This window comes from Cataglyphis hispanica, chromosome 2 (genome assembly GCF_021464435.1).
Source record: "Cataglyphis hispanica isolate Lineage 1 chromosome 2, ULB_Chis1_1.0, whole genome shotgun sequence".
Lineage (NCBI taxonomy): Eukaryota > Metazoa > Arthropoda > Insecta > Hymenoptera > Formicidae > Cataglyphis > Cataglyphis hispanica.
Genome location: NC_065955.1, coordinates 12363448 through 12385879, shown reverse-complemented (window position 1 = coordinate 12385879; position 22432 = coordinate 12363448). Strand labels below are relative to the sequence as shown.

Sequence of the window (22432 nt, the reverse complement as noted above, 5' to 3'; positions counted from 1 at the left end):
ACCACATTTTTTATTATTTCGATCTAAGACGAAATACAAAATATAAGCAAATTTCAATATATTATTGTAGAAATGTATTACCGAGAGTGTACTATATAGATATAATTTTTACATTAAAATAATTTACATTATATTTTTATGTAATTATACTATAAATATATTATTTAATTTATTTAATATCACATAACAGAGCTACACCACGCAGTGTCCAGTGTCGAGGATTGTAATCCGTTTCGAAATCAATAGAACCTACGTATTTTGTATCTGTTCTTTGAGGCTTCCTATATATAGGACATTCGTATAATTTCGGATCTTTACCGGCGGTGGTGTTTATTGCGAAAATATAAATAACCGGCATTTGTTCATATAAAACTTTTGGTCTACTCTCAACAAGTTTACCGGCTTTTCGATCGAGCGATGCGCCTTCTAAAAACAAACCGTGCACGTAAACTCCTTCTTGTGGCTGACTTTTAATGTCCTCTTTATTATAGCGTGTGATTACGTTTTGCAAAACTACAGAGTCTAAAGCCCAACCCTTGTGTGCTCTTGTTACTTCCTATAAAAATTTATTTATTTAAGTTAATTGTGAAAAATTATAAAATATATAACTTAAAAGAGATGCTAATTATAATGATGAATTATACTCGTCACAAATCTTTTATGGTTCAGTATAGTTATTATAAATTTATAAAGTAGTGCTCTATAAAATGCAAATAATGATTCCAAATTTTATTAAAAAATATTTATATAAAAATATGTTTTGAAAAAATAATGGCCACGAAATTTTTTTTTTTTATCATTATAACTTATTGACTCATTATTTCTGTATGATTTTATATTCATTTTTCTTGCAAACTTATACATAGAATTATTTAAATGATAAAAATATATTCTTATTATAAATATATATTTATGTAAATATATTCTTATTAGCTGTATATATAATGTACGAACCGATATAATATTATTTCTTTATCAACGTGTCATTTTGATTCTCACCTGCCTCATCGCAGTTAAGAATCCCTGTGGATTAAAAAATCCAGTCATCCAAAACACTCTCGGACGGCCGTGATTGCACCATTGTCTAAACTGATGATCTCTTTCTAAAAGTTCTGTATACCAGAAACCTAAAGTCGCAGATTCCCAAGATATTTTCAACCATTTGTCTGGAATGCGCGCGTCATACATTGAATTCAATGATGTTCGCAAACCTTGGCTCATCACGATAGTACCATCGATAGCTAATTTTAAATCCGTTAAAGTGCTTCGTACTTCTTTGATAACTCTTGAAATTCTGAAAAAAATTTTCTTAATTAAAAAAAAAGAAGAAATGATTTATTTTCTATTAAATTTTTTTTTATTCCAATTTTATTCAAGTATTTACGTTTTCTTTATATAAAATATATTAGAAAAATAAATGATTAAATAATAATATTATTTAAAAAAATATAAAAGAGAGAGAGAGAGAGAATGAATTATGACTTACCGGTCTACTTCTTGTCTTAAAAAAATGTTCATGGGCATCAATGGGCCCATTCTTTGAAGCGCTTCCTTTACTTCAAAGGAATTGTATTGCTTCGGCAATTTAGATAGCATATCATTGGCTAATTTGTACACGACGTTCTCTCTAGTCTCACCTCCTTGCGTACCACCCTCTTTTGGCTGTACGCTAAGAATTGTATCGAGTATTCCTTTTGCTGTATTGATCTGATAAGTAATATCAGCATTTGAATGTAATCCGAAGACTTCCGGTGTGTCGGTGGCGGGTAAACTGTCGATATAATCGATATATCCTTGAAGATTTCTCGTTTGAGGCACTCTGTATCCTCGATAAAATTCAAAACCTGGACGTAACAATACATCGCAAAACCAAACATGCGTAAAGGTAGTTAATAAGCGTTTGTCAAAATCGTCCGTAACTCTACCGCCGTATTGGACCTATACGTAGGAGTATTTGAAAAATATAGAAAATATAATTTCCCTTAAAGCTTGTTTATTTAATTAAAGTAAATAAAAAAATAAAGATTGTGAAACCTCTCCAAGCATATAGCAGACTGTTGGCCAGGAAACACCCTTTTTAGGATCCATATCGTCTAAATGATTCTGTATGAATTGAACCGATGCTGCAAAATCTGCCTGATTAAATTCATAAGGTATATTCCAACCGAGTGGTCCAAACTTTCTTCTCTCCTGTACTACAGTGTGTAAAAATGCAACAGCGTATAATAAAGGTGGCCATTGCGATTGAGTACTGTAATCCAACATGTCCTGCGTCACCGCTTGATAAGTTCTCTTTAAACTAGCTCTTATGCCTTGAGGTGGTTCATTTGTAAATTTAATTGCCATCTAAAATACATGGTGTTTTATATTTCTTCAAATTTGTTTTGTTATCGTTATTTTTTTTGTTTTTAATAAGAAATTGTTAAGAGAGAGGCAAGATGTCTACTCTCTGGAAAAATATAGAAAATATAGATTTTTTAAGGATTTCTTTTGGAAAAAATTAAGAAATTTTTATTGAATTAATTGGGATTCAAAAAATTAAAAAAAATTGTCTATATATATATATATATATATATATATATATATATATATTAAAAAGAGTTACATTAAAAAATCTTGAACTATTCTCTTTATCTAAAATTTTGAACAAAAATATTTGGAAGATCAGGAAATTTTTAGGGAATCTTTTTACAAAACGAATAGGCCTGTATGAGAGGGAAAGGAAAATACAACCTGCAGTAAACCGATGGGAAATTGAGGATGTACTTCAGTCGTCATCCAGAGTCTGAAGATATCGTGAACAGTTTCTGTTTCAACAAGAGCATCCATTACTTCTGTACAAAAGGGCAATGATAAATGGATATTTTGTAAAAGAACCCAGCCGCCAGTGCTCATAGCTTCGTTAATCATTCTTCGAGCATGAAATTCTTGACCTTGCCCCATTGATACCGAATTTAATGCTAAAATATTAAAAATATATTAGCAATAAAGATAATAATGCTAATGTTAAAGATCCATTAAATGTTAAAGATATTATTACTAAACACATTTATATAATTTTACATTGATTTTAACTTTTTTTAATCACTGAGAAAAGCATTTAATTAAATTGCACACTTACGAATTGCTTTTTGTTTAGCTAATGCTGTAATTTGAGGACTCGGATCAGATCCTGTAGATAGTAAGCATATGAGTGGCGTTCTAGTTTCAGATTCTAACCACGTTGTTTCTAAGTCTAATATTTTAGCCTCGCCGTATTCTTTACCCAATGATTCAATGATATATTTTCTCGCTTGGGATAAAGTTCTGTCGGGACTCCATGATCTGATGAGAAGTAACTTTCGGAATACATCGAGACTTTTTTGATAACCGCAAGGTAATTCTTCCTCCTCAGGCTTCTCTTTTTCGTACCATATTCTCCACTCTTTTTCGCTAAATTCAATTTTAGTTAAAATATCTGAAAATACTTCTAGTCTGCTTATTTCGACCAAGTTTAGCCATGTTATATCAAGTATCCATTTAAATGGTTTCGGGGTTACTGCATTCAGATCTAAGGATGCTCCGCCTTTTATAAAAGCGTTAAATTCTGCATGAGAAATAATGCCTCTGTGACAATCTATCTTCATGGCTAGCATCAGTGTAAACAAAGGTTTATGTCTTTCGTAAAGACTTCTCAGAGTAAACGCCCAAACTTCATACGTAAGATGACGGAGAATAATATTTATTCGTTCGGAAGTAATTGGACTCTTCGCAGATTTTGTGATTGAATTATCAAATATTGTCAAGAATTGTCTCAACGAATTTTGATACATCACATTAACATTACTCATTTCAACTATCAAGAAATACAGGATGGATCCTCTTGACGCAACTGCACGAAATTCTTCGCGAGCTAACGTGATTTTTTTCTCAGTAAGAGCAGACACTTGCAGTTTTTCATTCACCGACTCGGCCGTAATCTTGGTTTCTCGAAGAACAGTTATTAGCTCTTCATCATCCACCAAGGAACCTTCCAAAGATGTAAGTCTATGTAATAGCGTACCTTCAAGTTCTTTCATCGAACGTTGATTAGTCATGACTGATTCAAATAGAGCGACTCTTTCTGCTTCCAAATCGGCTTTTTCCATAAGTATCACTCGACCTAATAATTGATCTTCTAAACCTAACATTGTCACGGTAAAGTCAATAATCGACGTCTTTGCGGATATTTCTGGACTGTATGCTGGATTAGGTAGCTTGGTAGTAATATATAACATGAATCCTGGCATTACATCGCATTCTTTATCTCCAACAATGACCTTCTCGATAGATCCTGATTTAATAAAGTTTTTTTCGAGTACGTTATCGAGTACTGGATCGAGTTCTTCTGCAATGTCCTCGATTAGCAATGGTCTACCTAATGAAAGACTGTCCTCGAGATGAGTGCGGAAATACTTATGATTCAGCGAAGTAATCTGCAATTCATTTGTGCTCTCTTTATTCTTGATCCACATCTTTCCTTGATTCTGAGGATCCACAAGAAGTGGATAAGACGAAGATTTGGTGACGATAAGCGCATTCTGCACAGATAATTCATCATTTGGCAATCCCTGAAGAGTCCATTCCGATGTTGTCGCAGTGTCAACAAGCATATTTGTTATATTTAAATTTTTAGTAAAAGGTATAGATTTAGTGGTCAATATATTCATCCACGCAGTTACTAAACTTGCTCGATACTGCTGATTGTAAGGCCCACAATACGATAAAAATCCAGTTGCCAAAAGAACGTCTCCGACTAATCGTCCTAGTTGAATCTTGAATTCTCCGCTTTGTTCCGTCCAACGAATCTTCTCTCCGCCTAATCCATTTATTAAAGCAGTCGCAGCTGTCATTTTTCTCAGACACACATTTGCAGCCTCTGTCAATCTTTGCTTTTCCGCTACTGCGGAATCATATTGCTGCTTAACTGCTTGTAAAGCCATTTCTCTTTCAGATAATTCTCGTTCAGCATTCGCCAGATCTTCCATAGCAAGTTTTAATCGTGCTTCTTGCAGTGCTAAATTAGCTTTTAACGGGAGAACTTCCTTGTTAACAGAGTGGAAGAATGCCATAGCTTTGGTCCACGACAATAAACCAGCAACATCACCACATACACGTCTAGCTGTTTCCATATTATAATCTTCCATCTTAAAGTAGGGTTGTAGTAGCTCGACCATTTCATTATTGATTATGTCTTTCGGATAATTTTGTAATTGTAACAGAAATGTCGTACTAGCCATAAGTTTCAACGATTCTGCCCACGATGGTTTAGGACATGGCGCAGCGATGTCGGGCACAACGGGGCCGATTTTACGTTGAAACAAAATTAATACGCAATCCATGATTCTCATTATGAGATGAGGTGGTCTGCCTAGCTTTCTTACCGTTGCTATGTGAGCAGGTTTTATAGTATTCAAAGCAGCCTCTGCTTCTTCTAACGCTGGTTTCGCAGCTTCTAACTTTTGTTCAGCAAGCGCTTTTTCATCAGCTATGCAGGCTACCAACTGCTCCGCTTTTTCCTTCACTTTTTGTACTTGATTCTTAAAAGCTTCAGCCTGCATGGCTCTCTCCGTTACTTCTAAAAGTACCGACTCGGCTTTCTTGGAAGCCTGGACCAATTCCTGTTCCATTACGGCTAAATCTCTTTTCAGGAGTTCAACAGATATCGACGCTTCTTCAAGTTTTGCTAAACCTGTGTCCATTCTTTTGGCTCCTTCGCCAAGCTCATATTGTTTCGACCGATAGATGTTTTTGTATCCACCAATAAAATTCAAATAAGATTTTGGAGTCACGTGAGTAGCGCGTCGAAATCTTTGGAAATATTCGAGCGAAATTTTCGAAACAATATCTTGTATGGATCCCAATGCGTTCACTAATTCAGTTTTCACATCGCTAGTGCAAGCAATTTCAAAATCATGAAGAAAATGTTTGGCAACCAAAATTAGAGCATCCTTTGGCCAAGATTGAAACCAATCTATAGTGCAGCCTGAAATCAGAGCCGGAAAACGCTGTGCGCGAATCCGGAATTTTTCACCCACAGGAGAGAAGCAGAAAACAACATGTAAATTTTGACAAGTTCTTTGCAGAAAGAAGTCCATCACCAATTCATTATTGAGAGTTCTTTTAGGATTTTCTCGTCTCAAGATAGGTGTTAATTCTGAAATAATTTCCGCTTGCTCGTCACGCGTGAATAAGTTACTGATAACTCCGGAGCTCAGGATATTGTTCAAATATTCAAGGAAGCCTTCCTCCTTGATGTCAAGATCGGTGAAAATAAATGTTGTACCTTTGCCTTGAGCACCGCAAGTGCGATACAGAAATCTGAGATCTTCTAAAAAGTTGGCTGCATTATAAGATCTAGTCAAGGTAATTTGAAATGTCTTGTATCCGGCAATAAAAGAGGATAACTTTGTAAGACTTTGTTTGCCAGAACCGCCAACTCCTACTAGCATCACATTGCCTTTCGGATGCCTAATGACTCTAGATATTTTTACTAAGTGTAACATGGCGTCAGGGAAAAATACTAGATCCATCCCAGCACCTCTCTGCATTTCATTAAACTGTGCCAGAAACATGTCTAATCTGTCTCGTAGCACTTGTGTGTCGTAAACCGGTTCGTATACCTTGGGAAGTTCTACGTCTGCGTCTTCACCTTCTTCACCAGTCGGTTCTGGAGCGTCTCTGTAATCAAATTAATCTTGTCAATATTTTTAATGTCACAATAAATGTTATGTTTTACAGATTATCACTACTATTATTACAAACCTCATAAAATCGACAAATGCAGGCTCTTGATCCAACATGTTTACATATTTTTCTCCTAAAACATCGGCCACGACGAGAATCAATTCTTCGTCAAACCAATCTTTATCACTTTGTATCGTAAATCTGTCACTGAACACTCGCGTACATTCGTGCTTCCAAAGTAGCATCAGCACACTTTCCTTGTCAATAACCGTTGACAATGTACCGACCATACCTTGCCAGATTCTCGAGAGATCTCGGAGACTAAAGACATAATGAAATTTTGCTGGTGTTGGTAAAAGTTTCGTTCGCGTTTTTTCCCAAAGTATTCTAGTTAAGGGAATTATTTTCTTAACGAGCTGACGAACTTCTTGGGAAAATCCTCTTTTGATATTGTAATGTCCTTCTCCTAAAACATTAAAAATTCGATCGATCGCCGCATTATCGGGTAATGTACAATTAAAGATACAAAATTGTCTCTTGAGTCTCGAAGGAATATCGTTTCTTCCGCCTCCGGGCTGGCACATGGCTGCTAAGAAAATTACATCTACAATAGCGATGAAATCGCCGGGTTTTTCCAGAGAATAAAATCCTTTCATGTCCATAGTCTGCCGAACGATTTCATTAGTTATTTGATCGCCCCATTCATTGATTTGCGGTAAATTTACATCATCGATAAAAATCAACATCTTTTTGCCGCCTGATGGCCCAAATGTATTTCCCATACGTTTTTCCACATAGCTTTCGATGGTTTTCTGGAATTGGTATGGACTGGTCGCTGAGCTAAAATTGAAAGAGCGACTCAAAGTCGTGTCTGGATTTGCTTTTTTCATGTATGATTTCATCATAACAGTTTTAGCGGATCCCTGCTCGCCTATTAACAATACAGCTTTATCCTGACGACCAATCAAATCCACAAGATATTGAATTCTTACATTATCCGGTATAGGCACCAAAACATTACTGTAATCAGGCGTTGAATATTCAGGATAGACATAATTGGTTACCATGCTTGTCCACGTGTCCCATACTCCTTTATCAGTGACAAAAAAATCGAATACTGTAGCATCCGGATATCTATCGGAAGTCGGAAGATCCAAGATATCAAAGTTTTCTCGAAGATATCTATCGTACTTTTGCCTGTCGGCAGTTTCCAGCAATGCTCCTATGCTCCACACTAATGCGAATACGTAAAGACGTTTTAGATATTCTGCCGTTACAGGTTGAGGTTTGTCTTTTTCTAAATCTTCATCTTCGACTTCTTCTACTGTTGTTTCTTCAGGTATTAAACCTACCAGCAAGCAAAGCATTTGTCTCGTTATGTTACATTGCAAGACATTGATGGCGAGTACTAGCGTTTGAGTGCTCCATGAATAAACCTAGAATAAAATTTTTTTTTGTAGTTTTTATATTATAAAACAATTTTATATTATAAAATATTTTACATTATAAAACAATTATACAGATAATTGTTTTATTTATAAAATTTTAGGGTAAATTAATGATTTGGCATCTACATTTTATCATGGTCAATTATATATATGTACAATTATATGTATATGCTACTATTTAAAATAGTATAAACTTAAATATTTATACAATAGTATATATATATATATATATATATATATATATATATATATATATGCATATAAATTATAAATAATTATATAAAATAAAAAAATGAGATTAAATCGCAGAAGATAAGATTATTCGCGATTTACCTGTGCGAAAGATTCTGTAAATAATTGATCGAGAACTTCCTGTTCCAATGATGATCGTGTTTTCAACCAAGCAGTAACAACTGGATTCCAGTTTAAACCTGAAGAGCTCATGTATACCATACCATTTCGCGAAACAGTTGCAGGACTTGCATTGTCAATATTATGCGGCTCGAAAATAATTTTACACGTTGGCGCCATTGACAATCTATCGCCATTAGCCAAAGTCAAAGTTTTATTATCATCCAATACGGAATTTAAATTCTCTATCCAAATGCTATCAACGGGACCATCGAGCACTAGCCATACGTGCTCCCCCTTTTTTAATTTCATCGTTTTACGCCATAAAGCTGAGAAAATCCCGTCTGTCCAATCATTGGTGGCCACATCCAAACGGCCGAACATTTGAGCGGCTGTTATACTTTTAGGATTCATTCTCATTTCTCTAAAATTAAATAAACTTGTAAATTTTATAATTATTTTATAAAACATTATGAATGTATATTATCGCAGTGTATACAAAAACTTCACTAAAAGATAAGAATAATTCTAAGATATTTCAATTAATCGATAAATATTATATATGCTTGTATATATATATATATATATATATATATATATATATATGCAAAAATGCTGTGATATCATAGAATTGAAAAATATATGTTTTTTATTAATCATAATTTTGTTTCTTTATCTGTCTAAAAATTAAATTCCGGTTTTTTCCAAACGTGAACAAAGTTTTTTATATTAAGTATTTTTTTATATTAAATATTTTTGTACTGAGAATGGGAGATTGTTTTACCTGTGATAATTGCCACATTGCGTCAATGCTTTCATTAACGTATGTATGCAAGTAGTCTTGCCAGCACCGGTCGGACCTAATGTCATGATACCATGTCTTACTCTTTGCGTCTCATAAAGTTGTATTAATTTCAACACCCATGGCGAATGATAGATCAATCCAGCTTGCTCTACTTGTTCATTAATAGCTGCTTCCAATTCAGGGTACGATGTTTTCTCCAGCGTTTGGTTGGGAAACAAATCAGCTACGAGAGATATGAAGAGTGGTTCGTCTTCATCTGCAGAAAAATGTTATATATATTTATTATATATTTTATATATAATATATTTGTAAATATAGCCAGTTTTTATAGCATTTTCTTCATTAATTAACATAATGACCTATGAGTTTCGAAAGATTCATGTCTCTTAGCACACGCATAACAATTGTACTTTCCGAGTCCTTGGAATTGACTCTCTTGGCTGCTCCTAAGCTTCTTAATACGGACAATATATTTCGCAAACCAAAATCGTAATGAACCTACAATCAATACATTGCAAAATGATATCACGATATCAAATTTTAATCATTTTTCTTTTTTAACACGTCAGTAATGTTACCTGCTTGGTCAATTGTTCCTCGCACAATTTATAAAGAGTATAAAATTTACGAGCAAGAGTAATGTTCTCCAGAAATCCACAACTGGCTAATTTTACACGTATAATAATCTGACGATCAGGCACCATCATAGCTACTGTGCGAAATTGTATCTTTAAATTTTCAGGCAGTTCTTTACGTCCCGCATATCCAGGATTCTACAGTTTACAACTTAATGATTAGCTTATATTTTATGTTTTTTACTAATCATTTTACTAATTGTAAGCAATTTGTGTTTTTATGTGTATTTTGTAATTAAATAAATATTAAAATTAATATGTATTATAAATAATAAACTAAATAATTAAAATATATATATTATAATATATATATATATATATATATATATATATATATATATATATAATACATATAAACATTTTTGTTTAATGAATATATTATTTGCCTATAGATTTTTATATTATATTACTTATAAATGCCTACTTTGTTTATCTTTATTTAATAAAAGTTATATATAAAACTCATTGGCCATGTAATTTTCTTGATAAATTAAAAAAATCTTTATAAGTAAATATTTTTTAATTTATTATTTCAAGTTTAATTCTTTTATTCTGTTTCATTAAATATTAAATAATAGTGTTACCATAGTAATAAAAATTCCAAGTTCTGGGCACATATCGATCTGATCTCCATCTGTAAAGACAAACTGCTTCTTCTTTTCTTTCTTTGCGGCAAGCACTACGGCGACTTGTTGTGCGGCAACAGATAAAACTGGCAGTTCGATTCTATTGAATTCATCGAAACAGCCCCAAGAGCCACTTTGCGCTAATCCTTTGTAGATACGACCTAATCCTCGATAATCCATTTGATCTGAGCAATTGAAGACTACTACATACTTTGCTAAGGTCTTTCCCATGTCTTTTACAGTCTCAGTTTTCCCGGTTCCTGCCGGACCGCACGGAGATCCTCCCATTGACATTGAAAGAGCTTGTGCTAATGTTATGTAACACCTACAATACAAAAGCGTTCCAAATAATTAAAATAATAATTAAAATAATTATATAATATATAAAAAATATAGTTTATGATTGCATTTACCTATCGGTTAATGGCGTAATAACCAGTCGCTCGGTACATCCTAAGTATTCATTTTGATACGTGAAATTAACATCTGTGATACATATTGAGGTTTTGTCTAGATCTTCCTTAAAATAAAATCTGCACTGTTTCAACCACTCGAAGTCATTAACAGATCGTACGTTTAAGCGGCACTAAATAAACGAAACATGCGATTGTTAATTTCCTATTCCATCAAAATTTAATCCATCGATTTTTCAAATCTTCATGCCTATTAATGCATAAAAAAAGATTGAGTTTAACGAAACATACCAATATATCGAAAATATCACGTTGATGAACATGTATAGTAATTAATGTTTCAAACTTAATTCGTTCTATCTTAGTAAGATCTCTGGTAGTTTGATCGATCAAAGTATTTAAAAGATCAAGAAACTTATTATTTGTTTCGATCATAATTTTTTTATCCGCGCGAGCTTGAGCCAAAGCTAATTCGCCATCTCGTGTCCAAATCATTTGGATGCCTAACAGGCCTATCTGAGCGACCATTTTATCGAGAAAGCTTAAAAGATTGAAATTTGCATCGTTGATCATACTGTAACACTGACGGATAATAGAATGCAAAGAGAGTTGTGATGTTTGTAATAATTGCATCAACCACGTTTCCACCGAACCTTCTGCTCTTACTGCTTTCTCAAGCTGTAATGTAACAATAATATTAAATTTTAATATAATATAATAATATTTATAATATAAAATATTACAAATAAATTTGATGTGTTTTATTGTAGAAGTTAAGTTTGCTTTAAATTATTATATGAAATAAAAGAATTAAAAATTATTGTATAAAAAATTGAAGATGGAAAAATCTGTATACATAGATCATAAATGTGCAAATTTGCTTGAAATTGTTTTTATGCTACATTTTAACACGGAAGATAATAATGTATTATTATACATATATAAGTTTGCTTTTTAAATACGTTATTTGATTAAATGTATGCAAATACTTACCATTATAGTCTCACCTTCCGATGAAATAATGGCTATCATTTTGTTATACTCGATATCGTGAAATTTTACATAGCGTGTGTTATCGAAAATAGAGAGTAAGTGGTTTTGTATAGTATGAGAATCGGATGCTTGGCCAAGTATCTCCAAGAGCGCAGGATCAGAAACAAAGAAAAACCTTGGAAACATCATTCGCTTCTTTTCCAAATAGCTAAAACACGCAATATCGCATTTTTATTAAAAGAAATTCCTTGTATGACAAATATTAATGAAAGATATCTCTTTTCCTAGTAATACACAAACTTAAAGCTTCAACAATACTTATGATTTTTACTTTTGATTTACATCAAATATTAATACAATGCCAATTAGATTTCACAAATTATATTAAGATTTGTTATATCAAAATTAAAAATTATAATAAAAAACTCTTCTTTGATTAAAAAAGAAGAGAAGATTGTGTAGATATAAAAATTGCAATATACTTACCCACTCAGAGATTTTTGACAGAGCTCCAATTGCTCTTGCAAATGTGGCAGAAGCTGCTTCAGCAAATCATCCCCCACACAGCAAGGTACAACTCCTGGTGTTTCGTGGGCGCGTTGCATAATCTTCTGCCAGCTTTTGTCAATTTTACTGAATCTCTTCGCCTCTTTCGGTAATTGTTTCGCGATGTCGCCGCCCACGAATACTGCCTCGAGATAAACCCACATATTCTGCACGAGCAACCATCTCTCGAGGATCTCATTCGTATTGGATAAATCTGTGAGCCATTGTTGTATTTGCTTTCTAAAGGGCGCATTGTAGCGATTCGACATGAGCGAACCGAGGATCATTAAACTATCTTCCAGCTGACCGATAGTTTCTGCTGTTGTATCTCCCCTCAGCAACAATTCTCCTCTGTTGTTAAACGTCATGAAGGTCAACTCGTGCGATGACCATTCGTTCACCACTGTCCTTAATTTGGCCTCGATATCTTTTTCCTTCATAGCCGATATACAAATATCTTCAATATCTTCTTTGTGTTTTAAGAGCGGCGCTTCGAGAATATTTTTAAGACAGAAACCTTCGCTCTCAAGATCGAACGAATATCCCGTGACTTCTACTATTCTTTGCCAATGGCGCGGTTTCATAGCTTTGTTCGCCATCAGCTCGAGGAGAGGACACATATCGTTGAAGTCGTCGATCGTCTTCTTAAGCGCAAAGAACGCTGGCCATTCCTTTAATCCCTTTGGCAATTTCCGGCAGCGGTTTTGAAACTCCATCAGCTCGTTGTTTATCTCTTCGATATTAACCTAAATGATTATATTTATATGATTAATATATTCTTTGTTTACTGCATAACATATTGCATAAATTTTATAAAAAATATTAAAAGGATTTATTAATATATATCTTTATTAATAAGTTTGAAATTAAAAATAATAAATTATAACGTTTTAATATTTTACGTATTAAAAGAAATTTCCGCATTTGTATTATAAATATATCGCAATATATATTTTTATAATATGAATTTTTTTGAACACAATTCCAAATTTTTTACCTCGCCCCATGGAATGTCATAATAGCTGCTGACTCTGTCAATGACGTCGTTATATAATTTATACAACTTCTGCAGTAAATTTAGCTCCTTCCTGATTTGCGAAAGTTCTGGATAATCGGTGATGGGCAAGCCAAAGAGTTCTTCGCCGCTCTGATAAGTCTGCAGCTTTCGCCACATACCGTCAAACCTATTCTGGAACAATATCTGCCGATCCGAAGCCTCTCGGGGGCTTAGACCCGGCTGCATCGGTCCAGACGTTCTGTACTCTTCGCAGTACATTTCGTTATCCACGCGGAATTTCTCGAGATTTTTCCGCAGATCGTTTTCGAACTGCGGTTGCAATGTCAACAGCAATACGTGAGTTTCTTGCGCCCGTGCCAACAGATTCTGCCACGTGTCTCGCAAATTATCGACCTGCTCCAAGCATTCCTGATCCACGGGTACTTCGTATCGAGTGACTATGTTAAAGGCTTCTTCGATGGGATCGATCTTAAGTTCCATATCGACCTCCTGCTCGCGAATCTTCTTCAAAGTGTCCATAATGAGACGTACATCATCTAGATCGCGAATCTGGTGATCCAATTTGCGGTCCATTTCATTTATCAGCGCATAAACATACTCCATTTCGCGACGATACTTCTTCTTCATCGCTTGACCAATTTTATGTGTGCAACCTATTGTCAAATCGAATAATTTGCTAGTAATGTATTAACGTAAAGTTGCAAAAGGATAACTACTATTGTGTCCTTTTCTCTTTTTTATTATAATTATTTTCGATTTTACTCAATTTTAGGAATAAATGCATTTACTATTTTTATGCATTCTTTACTTTTTATGTTATTTCTTTAATTACTTGTAAAATTAAACGGAATATTATTGTATATATATTTTTAAATATTTTACTTACAAAAATTATTAAAATTAAAATAATTATAATTAAAATAAAAAAAAATAATAATTAAAATAATAGAGTAGTTAAATCTATTGTCATAATATTCAAATATAATCAGTCAGTATAAAATTTAAAAAACCGCATTCTACATTAATATTACCTTACCTTTGATTTCCGTATAAAGACCATACTTAAGTTTTTCTGTCGATACAGCGATCGATGTACCAAATATAATCATATCCGGCTCGGTAGTTAAACGATCTTCGAGTTCACTGTGTTTACGGAGAGTAGCTTCAAATTCTGTCAATGAAATTTGCAGCAATTCTCTCATAGTACGCTCATTTTTCCAGAGAAATTTATAAGGCTTCCAACGATCGAGAAATTCTTTTAAATCCTGCAAGTTCAATATGGCATTTAATTTTTTTCGATAAGTAAACGTGTTAGCAAGAATCTCATATTATATAATATACTTGACGCAATTCCATGATGCAAGTGCTCAACATGCCGAGCAATTTAATGATTTCTTTATTGTCCATAACCATCGTATAGAAATTTTTCTCCTGTATTGGAAATACCGGTCTCTCCTCAGAAAGAATTTTGTAAAGTCTTCGTCTTCTGATTTTCGGATCTTCTGGTTCTTCCAGTTTCTGCTTCGCAGTAATACTTTGCGCCCGCAATACGACATCAGCGAGATTTCGTTTGGACGAATAAGGGAGATTTTTCCACATGCTCTAATGACGAAACTAGATAACGCGCATATCGGATATGATTAAAAAATTATAGCATAATCCTTGATTACCTTGCTACTTCTAGAATTCCATTGCGCCACTCCTTTCGCGACGCCTGTGATAGTTTTTCCAACTGACGTCAATGCTTCTTGAACGTCATCTAAGCTTGGCTTAACTGTTACTGCCGGAATCATTAGTGTCGCATGCAATAAAAACACGGGGTTCGGAGTAGCTTCTATAAATATAATAAATGATGTTTGGGATATTTTATAAAATTTCTATGTAGATTACATAATTTAATTTACTTTAACTTTGACACTAAGTCTAAAAAAGTTATTTATTTTACTTATTAAAATACTTGATAAATCAAATTGATAAGTCAAAATACTAATAAGTCAAAACTAATAAATCAGAATAATTTCGTAAAATATTGTATTGTTTTGTTGTAAGAAGAATAGAAAATCAACACATTATTATTTAACATATTATTGAAAGCATTACCGGAATCGAGTTCCCGAACGAATCGTTTTCTGATTGCATCTAAAGATACTCTGGTGACTTTTATTAATACATCCACGATCTTCCTGGAATAATATCGTCTCATCTCGGATACTGCGTTCCGAACCATTTCTTGCATGCCTTTGGGTAAAGTACCGGGTGTCAGCAGTAACTGATGGGGATCGTCGAAGCAATTCCATACCACGGACCAATCTTGCTGAACAGTTTGCTCCATTGTTTCTTCTCCTTCTGTTTCTTTATTTTAAATAAAATAAAATAAAAATTATTTTCATGTTTTTATTACGCTTTGAAAGTTTCTTAAGTATAGATTTCTTTGCTATTTTTATAACAATTCTTGTCATAATTAAATGGCAAAAAATTATTTATTTATCAAATATATTATATTAATATAAATATATTTTAAATATATTATATATGTTTGAGAAAAACTATTCAATTTTTAATTATCAAATTTTAATGCATTGAAATATATAGAGAACAAAAAAAGTTAATAATCGCTAATTTTAGCAAAGAAAATTGTATTTAAATACAGTATTACAAAGATAAATATTAAAAGATTACTTTCATTAATAAGAAAATCGAATTGATTGGAATTGGCGGTGCTTTTGAAGTTATCTGTGGCCTTTCTAACGAGTTGTAATACTTCTTCCACTGCTTCTTCAACCATCGTACTTTTACGGTGTAAATCTATCGCTGCCATCCTACATATTTCCTCGTTTTTCTCTACAAATTCCTCTATTGTCCATGGTTGATCGGTTTCAGGTAAAGCGTGCAAGGTTACTTTCTGCATACTCGTCAATACTTGTAAAATCCTAGCACGACAAAGCATTAAAAATTATTATTTAATTAATTTATACAATCCTTTAAATTTTTTAAGTGCTGTTTCTCTCTTTCTTTATCTCTCAAATTATAGCAAAATAATCATTATTTTTGTTATATAATAGTTAGTATATAATAGTTAGTTGTTACTTGGTTTTAAAAAAAAATTGATACTCTTATTGTGCAATAATTTGCTTCTAAAGAGAAGAAAAAATGATTTGTTTTATTCTCAACATACCTATTATCGTATACATCGTGAACTCTTGTGATAAGAATATCGAAGGTTTTGATCTGCTCTTTTGTATTCTGACAAAAATCCTTCCAATCTGGCTTGGTCCACGTCAAAGTTGTTAAGCCAGGTTCTAATAAAGATGCAACGCAAACTAAATGCGGTAACAATAGCGGGCGAACTTCCAATTTTACGCGCTTGGCGGTACAAATGAATTCCTCGATCATAAGTTGAAGAGAATTCGTGATCAACGTAAAATAATCTTTTTTCGATAATATTGTTAGTGCAACGATTGGAATCTCCAAATTTATTTTTGCTAAACAATCGGCTTCACGGAATAAAAGAACGATTCGGTTTTCCAAGTTGACCTTTACTTTTGCCGATTTTTCATCAACTATCAAGAGCGATCTATTATGTAAAATTATTTTCTTTATAATATTTATCATATTTTAGAGAATTTTTTGAATATATATTTAAAAATTATTTTAAAAAATTAATTTTGTATTATTTAAAATATGACCGTTTCAAACAATCCTCAATGACCCAGGAATTTTGATGCGTCCAAATCTCAGCAATGTCGGCCTGATACTGTTTTAGAATAGCGATAGCGTGATTGTATCTTTTCATTAAATCGACAGTTAGTGGTAACGTCTTTAGAACAGGATGATTTGATACGGATGCCGTCAACTCATCCAGATGTACTCTAACAAAGTTTCAATCTTGCTGTTAAAAAAGTTGTTTCCAAGATTTTACATGTAACAAAATTTTTAATATTTTTTTGATACTGCAAATATTTGTAAAAGTAATTAATTATTTTGCTTACTTTAAGGAGTTTGCCCAAGTCAATCGTCCAGCTATAGGTGGCATATGTCTTGGCAACGGCGGATCATCTCTTTGTCGCTTGAACAATTTTAAAATTCGATCTATTTCTTTATCGGAATATCTCACGACAATGTTATACTTTTCTTCCAATTTTGTTAGCGGTATTTTTTCGCTAACCTTATAAAAACATTAAAGAAAACACCGTAATGAGAAAATAGGTAAATTTTAAAAATATTGTGCATTTTTAGATTTATTAAAAAAAAGTTGGAAATATGCTTATTAACCTTTTCAAATCGTGTTAGAAACCGTATACCTTGCGGTGTTTCCCATACATCAGCGTAATTATTTTCAATGATCTCACCGATATTCTCTTTCAATGTGTTTGTCTTTGTCATAAAGTCATCATAATCGGTATCAAAATCAGTGTTTCTTGGATCCAGATAATCGTAAGATTTGCTAGTAGCGATCTTCTTAGTTTCTTCAAAGGTTTTCATGGCTTCATCTAATGCTAAAATTTGACATATCATAATTAAAAATTAATCTCACTCATTTAAGATATATCTTTAATATATAATCAAAATATGTTTTTTAGAATAATAATAGTCTTCCACCGATTAAGCAGATTATAAGCACAATAAAATTCATTTTTATAATATTTAAATTACATACATACACATCATATTTAATATGCATATTTATATATATAACAGAGTATATGAGAATTGATACAATATAATAACAGCATTAATTTTAAAATTGATATAATTAATTAATCATATAATCAAAAATTTAGCAAAATTAATTATTAATTTTAAAATTAATGTTATCATTATATTACACCAACTTATATACTTTGTTATATTTAATAAATATTTTTATAAACAAAGATCAGACATCAAAACTATACATATACTGTACCTTCTCCGAGAAGCAATCCTTCCATCCGTCTCTCAAAAAGAGTTTGATAATCTTGTATGAGATCGAACATGGTAAGAATCTTACGAATTCTAGCACAAAAAGCATCAAATCGACCGAAAACATGGGTTTCTGAGAAAGAGAATTCTTGTTCCGTAACTGCTGGTGAACATCGAACCAATCTGTACGTTTCTCTATAAGCTCTATAATAAAAAGTAGTTATAGGTATTTATTACTTACTTTTTTTTGACATCAAAGACGTACAGTTTATGATTAATTGATATAATTAAAAATTGTATTATATACACGTATTTACATTTTTAACATAGAAGATTTCTAAAACTTAATCAAAAATTTACGAGAACATTCTACGTTAGAGTGATAATAAAAAAACTAAATTTATTAATTAATTAAGATTAATGTTTTCTAATTAATGTTTGATGCAAAATTTAAGTACTTGTTTAGACGTAGACAATGTTTTAGTCTTGATCGAACGGCTATTCGATCTTGTCCCCAAATAGTTTCCCGGCCTCTTTTCGTGACATAATCTCGACAGGCGGCAATCATCTGATTTGTGATTTTGATCATTAAAGAACTCGTTCTTTCGGAAGTGTTATAATATCTCGAGACACTGTATATCAATCGAACAGTTTGCAATAGTGACACAAGTGAATCTCGCATTTTTACCTATCAAACATTTATATATATATATATATATATATATATATATATATATATATATATATAATGTTTTACAAAAAGAAAATTATCTCACAGGTTCATCAAGATAAAGGCAATGACAGCACTTTTCTAATGCCTGAATAAATTTTGCATTATCTTTCGCTTCATTGTAGCAGTAAGTTACTTCATCTTCCGTATCGACCCAATCTTTAATTAGTTTTGAACGTGCAACTTGTAGGCATAGAAGTGACATAGTGACTTCATGATCCTACAAATTTTTTTTTATATTTAAAATTTCTTATTTGATATAGAAACTTTATACATAAAAATATAAAGAATAAATCAAATACACGATCTCCATTATATTATTTTTTTTTAAATATCTTATGTACAAAATTAAAATAATTAATAAAAATAAAATATAAATTATTACATAAATTGAAGTTATTTAAAATAATAATGTAGAGCAATACCTGAAGATGATTGACTAGTTGACTAAACTGTGCGCCTCGCCGTTTCCAATATTCGAGTTCTTGCTGCGGTCCGGAATTATCATTTTCTCTTTTAACTTGCTTACTTTCCGCCATAAAGTCCTTGAGCTTTTTTATCCAGTATTTGACTTTTTCCTCAACTCGTTCAACAGCGTTCTCTTTTGCTATGAAAGCTTTTGCTTGTTCAAAATTGTGCACTTCCGTCATCAACGGTTCGCCGTCACTGAATATGCTACCCTCTAATGCTACCTTCTCGCAAACTTTATAAATGTATTATGTGCATTTCAATAAAACTAATCACAGCTTTAAAAAGATATAATTTTGTGTTTATAACATTAGTTATTATATAATAATTATGCATTTTTATAAGTTTATATTGTATTATTATTATATATTATATAATTATCCATTTTTATAAATTTATATTGTATTATTATATAAATATTCATTTTCAGAAATTTATATTACAATATTTGAAAATATTATTTTGATATAAATACTGATATAAGATTTATAATTTTATTCTAATTTGTAAATATACCTATAAGAGCGCTGCAAAAGGATCGCAAGCCCGGCAGCAGGAGACTCTTAATCATCAAACAATCATCTTCACCTTCCGGGCCAGGATGCGCTAACGCATCCATGAATACTTGTTCCACAACACGCTGGATAGAGGGTATTACGCCCACTTTCATCGTATCTATCACACCCGTGTAGAGATCTTTTTGAAATCCTTCTTCTGGTAGCTGTTTAGATACGCTAATTCTGTATTAAAAAAATGATAAGACTGATAATAATTAACATATTTTTTCTTTTAATATTGTAGCAATTACGATCATTAACATGCGTTATAATACAATATATTAATCTGAAATTATAATATTATTACCTAAACATATAAATACAAATGCCTGTGCAAGGCACTTGCCATCCATCGGTTAGGAAAAGCTTCTTCTTCGGTGGTTCCTTTGGCTCTTTTTGTTCTTTCACTTTTGATGTTGTTGCATTTGGGGCTGATCTAGAAGTTATAGTCTTTGGCTGCACCTTTAATAAAATCTTCGCTATTATTCCTTTCTTTTTTTTTTATTTAAAAAAACATGTCATCCTTATACCGTATCAGTTGGAGGTTCTGGCTCTTCAACTTCCTGATAGTACCACATTAGAGTAGATCTCATATGTGGTACGAACAGTTGATTGATCTCATCCAGCATGTCACCCTCAAACACATGATCCATGACTTCATGACGCGACAGCTGCGTTGCGTCCATCAAGAGCTGAAAGGAAAATTCTAAACGAGGGTCCATCTCCCCCCGTCTGGCTTTTCTCTCGCATTCTTCTCGCCGTTTCTGTAAGCACAAGATAATTTAATAGATATAATTGTGATATATTAAATCAGCGAGGTATAAATAATAATTTTTAATTATATCTAAGTTTGCCGAAATATGTCTATATAATTTTTGTATATAAATTTGTACTTATTACATGTAAATCTAAAATTATTATTTTAGCTAAATGGCGCGCATATATGATAATTGAAATGGGATGGGGAAACGCGATAAAAACTGATAATATATAATATCAATGCATGTCTATATAATATCATATATTTTTATATATTCTTGCAGTTAATCACATATAAATTATAAATTTGTGTTTAATCTATAGTATTTTTCTTCTTTCATTTTAAATTGCACAAAATACGCAGCAATAGTTCCATTGCGAAGGAAAACCTGGAGAACATCTTCAGGACCTTCCTCGTCGCTGTCATCTTCGGAATTGCCAGATCCCTGTTTGATGATTTGTGGTCCTTGCACAAACATGACGAGATAAGTGAAAAATAACTTGCTGACACGTTGAAAGCTCACTAAGCAGAAAAGTGCAAACTGCACCGAAAGCCACCCTCGAACTCAGCGAATTTCTGCGAGCACATAAGGTGGTGCGAGGAGATAGCAGTGCCACGATTTCGTGTCTGGTACCGCCCTCCGACGCATTTCGTGTCGCGTGGGAATTTCCACGCGATTCGACCGCTACTAGTCAATATCGTTACATTGTAAGCATTGTAAGCATTTTCTTTGGCAGCCGTTGAATGTTAATCATATAAATCGTTGGGTAGTAAGAGAAGTAAGTCGTATTTCTTAGGCCTTCTGTATATTATTATCTTTTTACTAATATGATACGTATTAATAATATGATACGTATAATAAAATTTAAATATAAATACACATAATAAAATTTATATATAATATATATATATATATATATATATATATATATATATATATAATATAAATATACATATAAATTTAAATATACATATAATATAATTTAAATATATACATATACACATTGTATGTGTATCAAGTGTGAGAATCAAAGACTAACAAGGGCAAAAATCTTCGAAAAATATATTTTTTTTTTAATTTTATTATTGTGGTTAATTAAAGATGTTTTTACCGTGAAACTTTTGTATAAAAGGTTTTTTGATATCTGGAAATATAGCAAAAAAATTGAAAATTTCTAAATTCATCTATTTATCCTCCTTACGTATGTTTAAAGTCATCAAAATCAAAATCGTAAGTTTTGTTTGCAAGATTTCCTTGTTAATCTTTGATTTTTTAATGCTAAAACAGCTCATTTGCGAATTTATTGACAAAATTGGCTTGTTTTGATGTCCTCTACATAACTACCTGAAGTATAAATCTGGGATACTCTGTATACATACCGGGTGTCTCAGACCACCCGTACATCCCTTTTAAAATAAAAATAAATGGCTTTTGAATCGCAAACTTTTTTTTTTTTAAATAAATGAGGTATGCT

The 22432-nt window shown here is 32.3% G+C and overlaps 1 protein-coding gene across 1 annotated transcript; it reads right to left on the bottom strand.

Moving 5' to 3' along the window:
- Positions 1-72: 72 nt before the first annotated feature.
- LOC126858895 (dynein axonemal heavy chain 5) lies at positions 73-21435 on the bottom strand. The gene is made up of 34 exons (XM_050609554.1): positions 21346-21435; positions 20728-20961; positions 20505-20659; positions 20157-20380; positions 19598-19875; positions 19219-19392; positions 18901-19130; positions 18447-18646; positions 17813-18036; positions 17530-17705; positions 17227-17409; positions 16716-17114; positions 16220-16470; positions 15641-15886; positions 15211-15374; positions 14882-15142; positions 14577-14805; positions 13520-14193; positions 12463-13268; positions 11977-12184; positions 11275-11661; positions 10984-11156; positions 10529-10895; positions 9888-10082; positions 9669-9807; positions 9289-9565; positions 8487-8928; positions 6784-8141; positions 3122-6699; positions 2734-2960; positions 2035-2346; positions 1487-1938; positions 1000-1294; positions 73-556 (listed from the first exon to the last, which is right to left on the bottom strand). Exons 1-34 carry the CDS (start codon positions 21433-21435, stop codon positions 170-172), a joined length of 13995 nt encoding a protein of 4664 aa, XP_050465511.1. The 3' UTR covers positions 73-169.
- Positions 21436-22432: the final 997 nt, after the last annotated feature.

Coding starts and splice junctions, on each gene's coding strand:
- LOC126858895 (XM_050609554.1), bottom strand. CDS start 21,435: ATGTTTGTGCAAGGACCACAAATCATCAAACAGGGATCTGGCAATTCC. Junction 10,896..10,983: donor ATTACGCCATTAACCGATAG/GTAAATGCAATC, acceptor TTTGTATTGTAG/GTGTTACATAACATTAGCAC. Junction 2,961..3,121: donor AGCTAAACAAAAAGCAATTC/GTAAGTGTGCAA, acceptor TTAATATTTTAG/CATTAAATTCGGTATCAATG.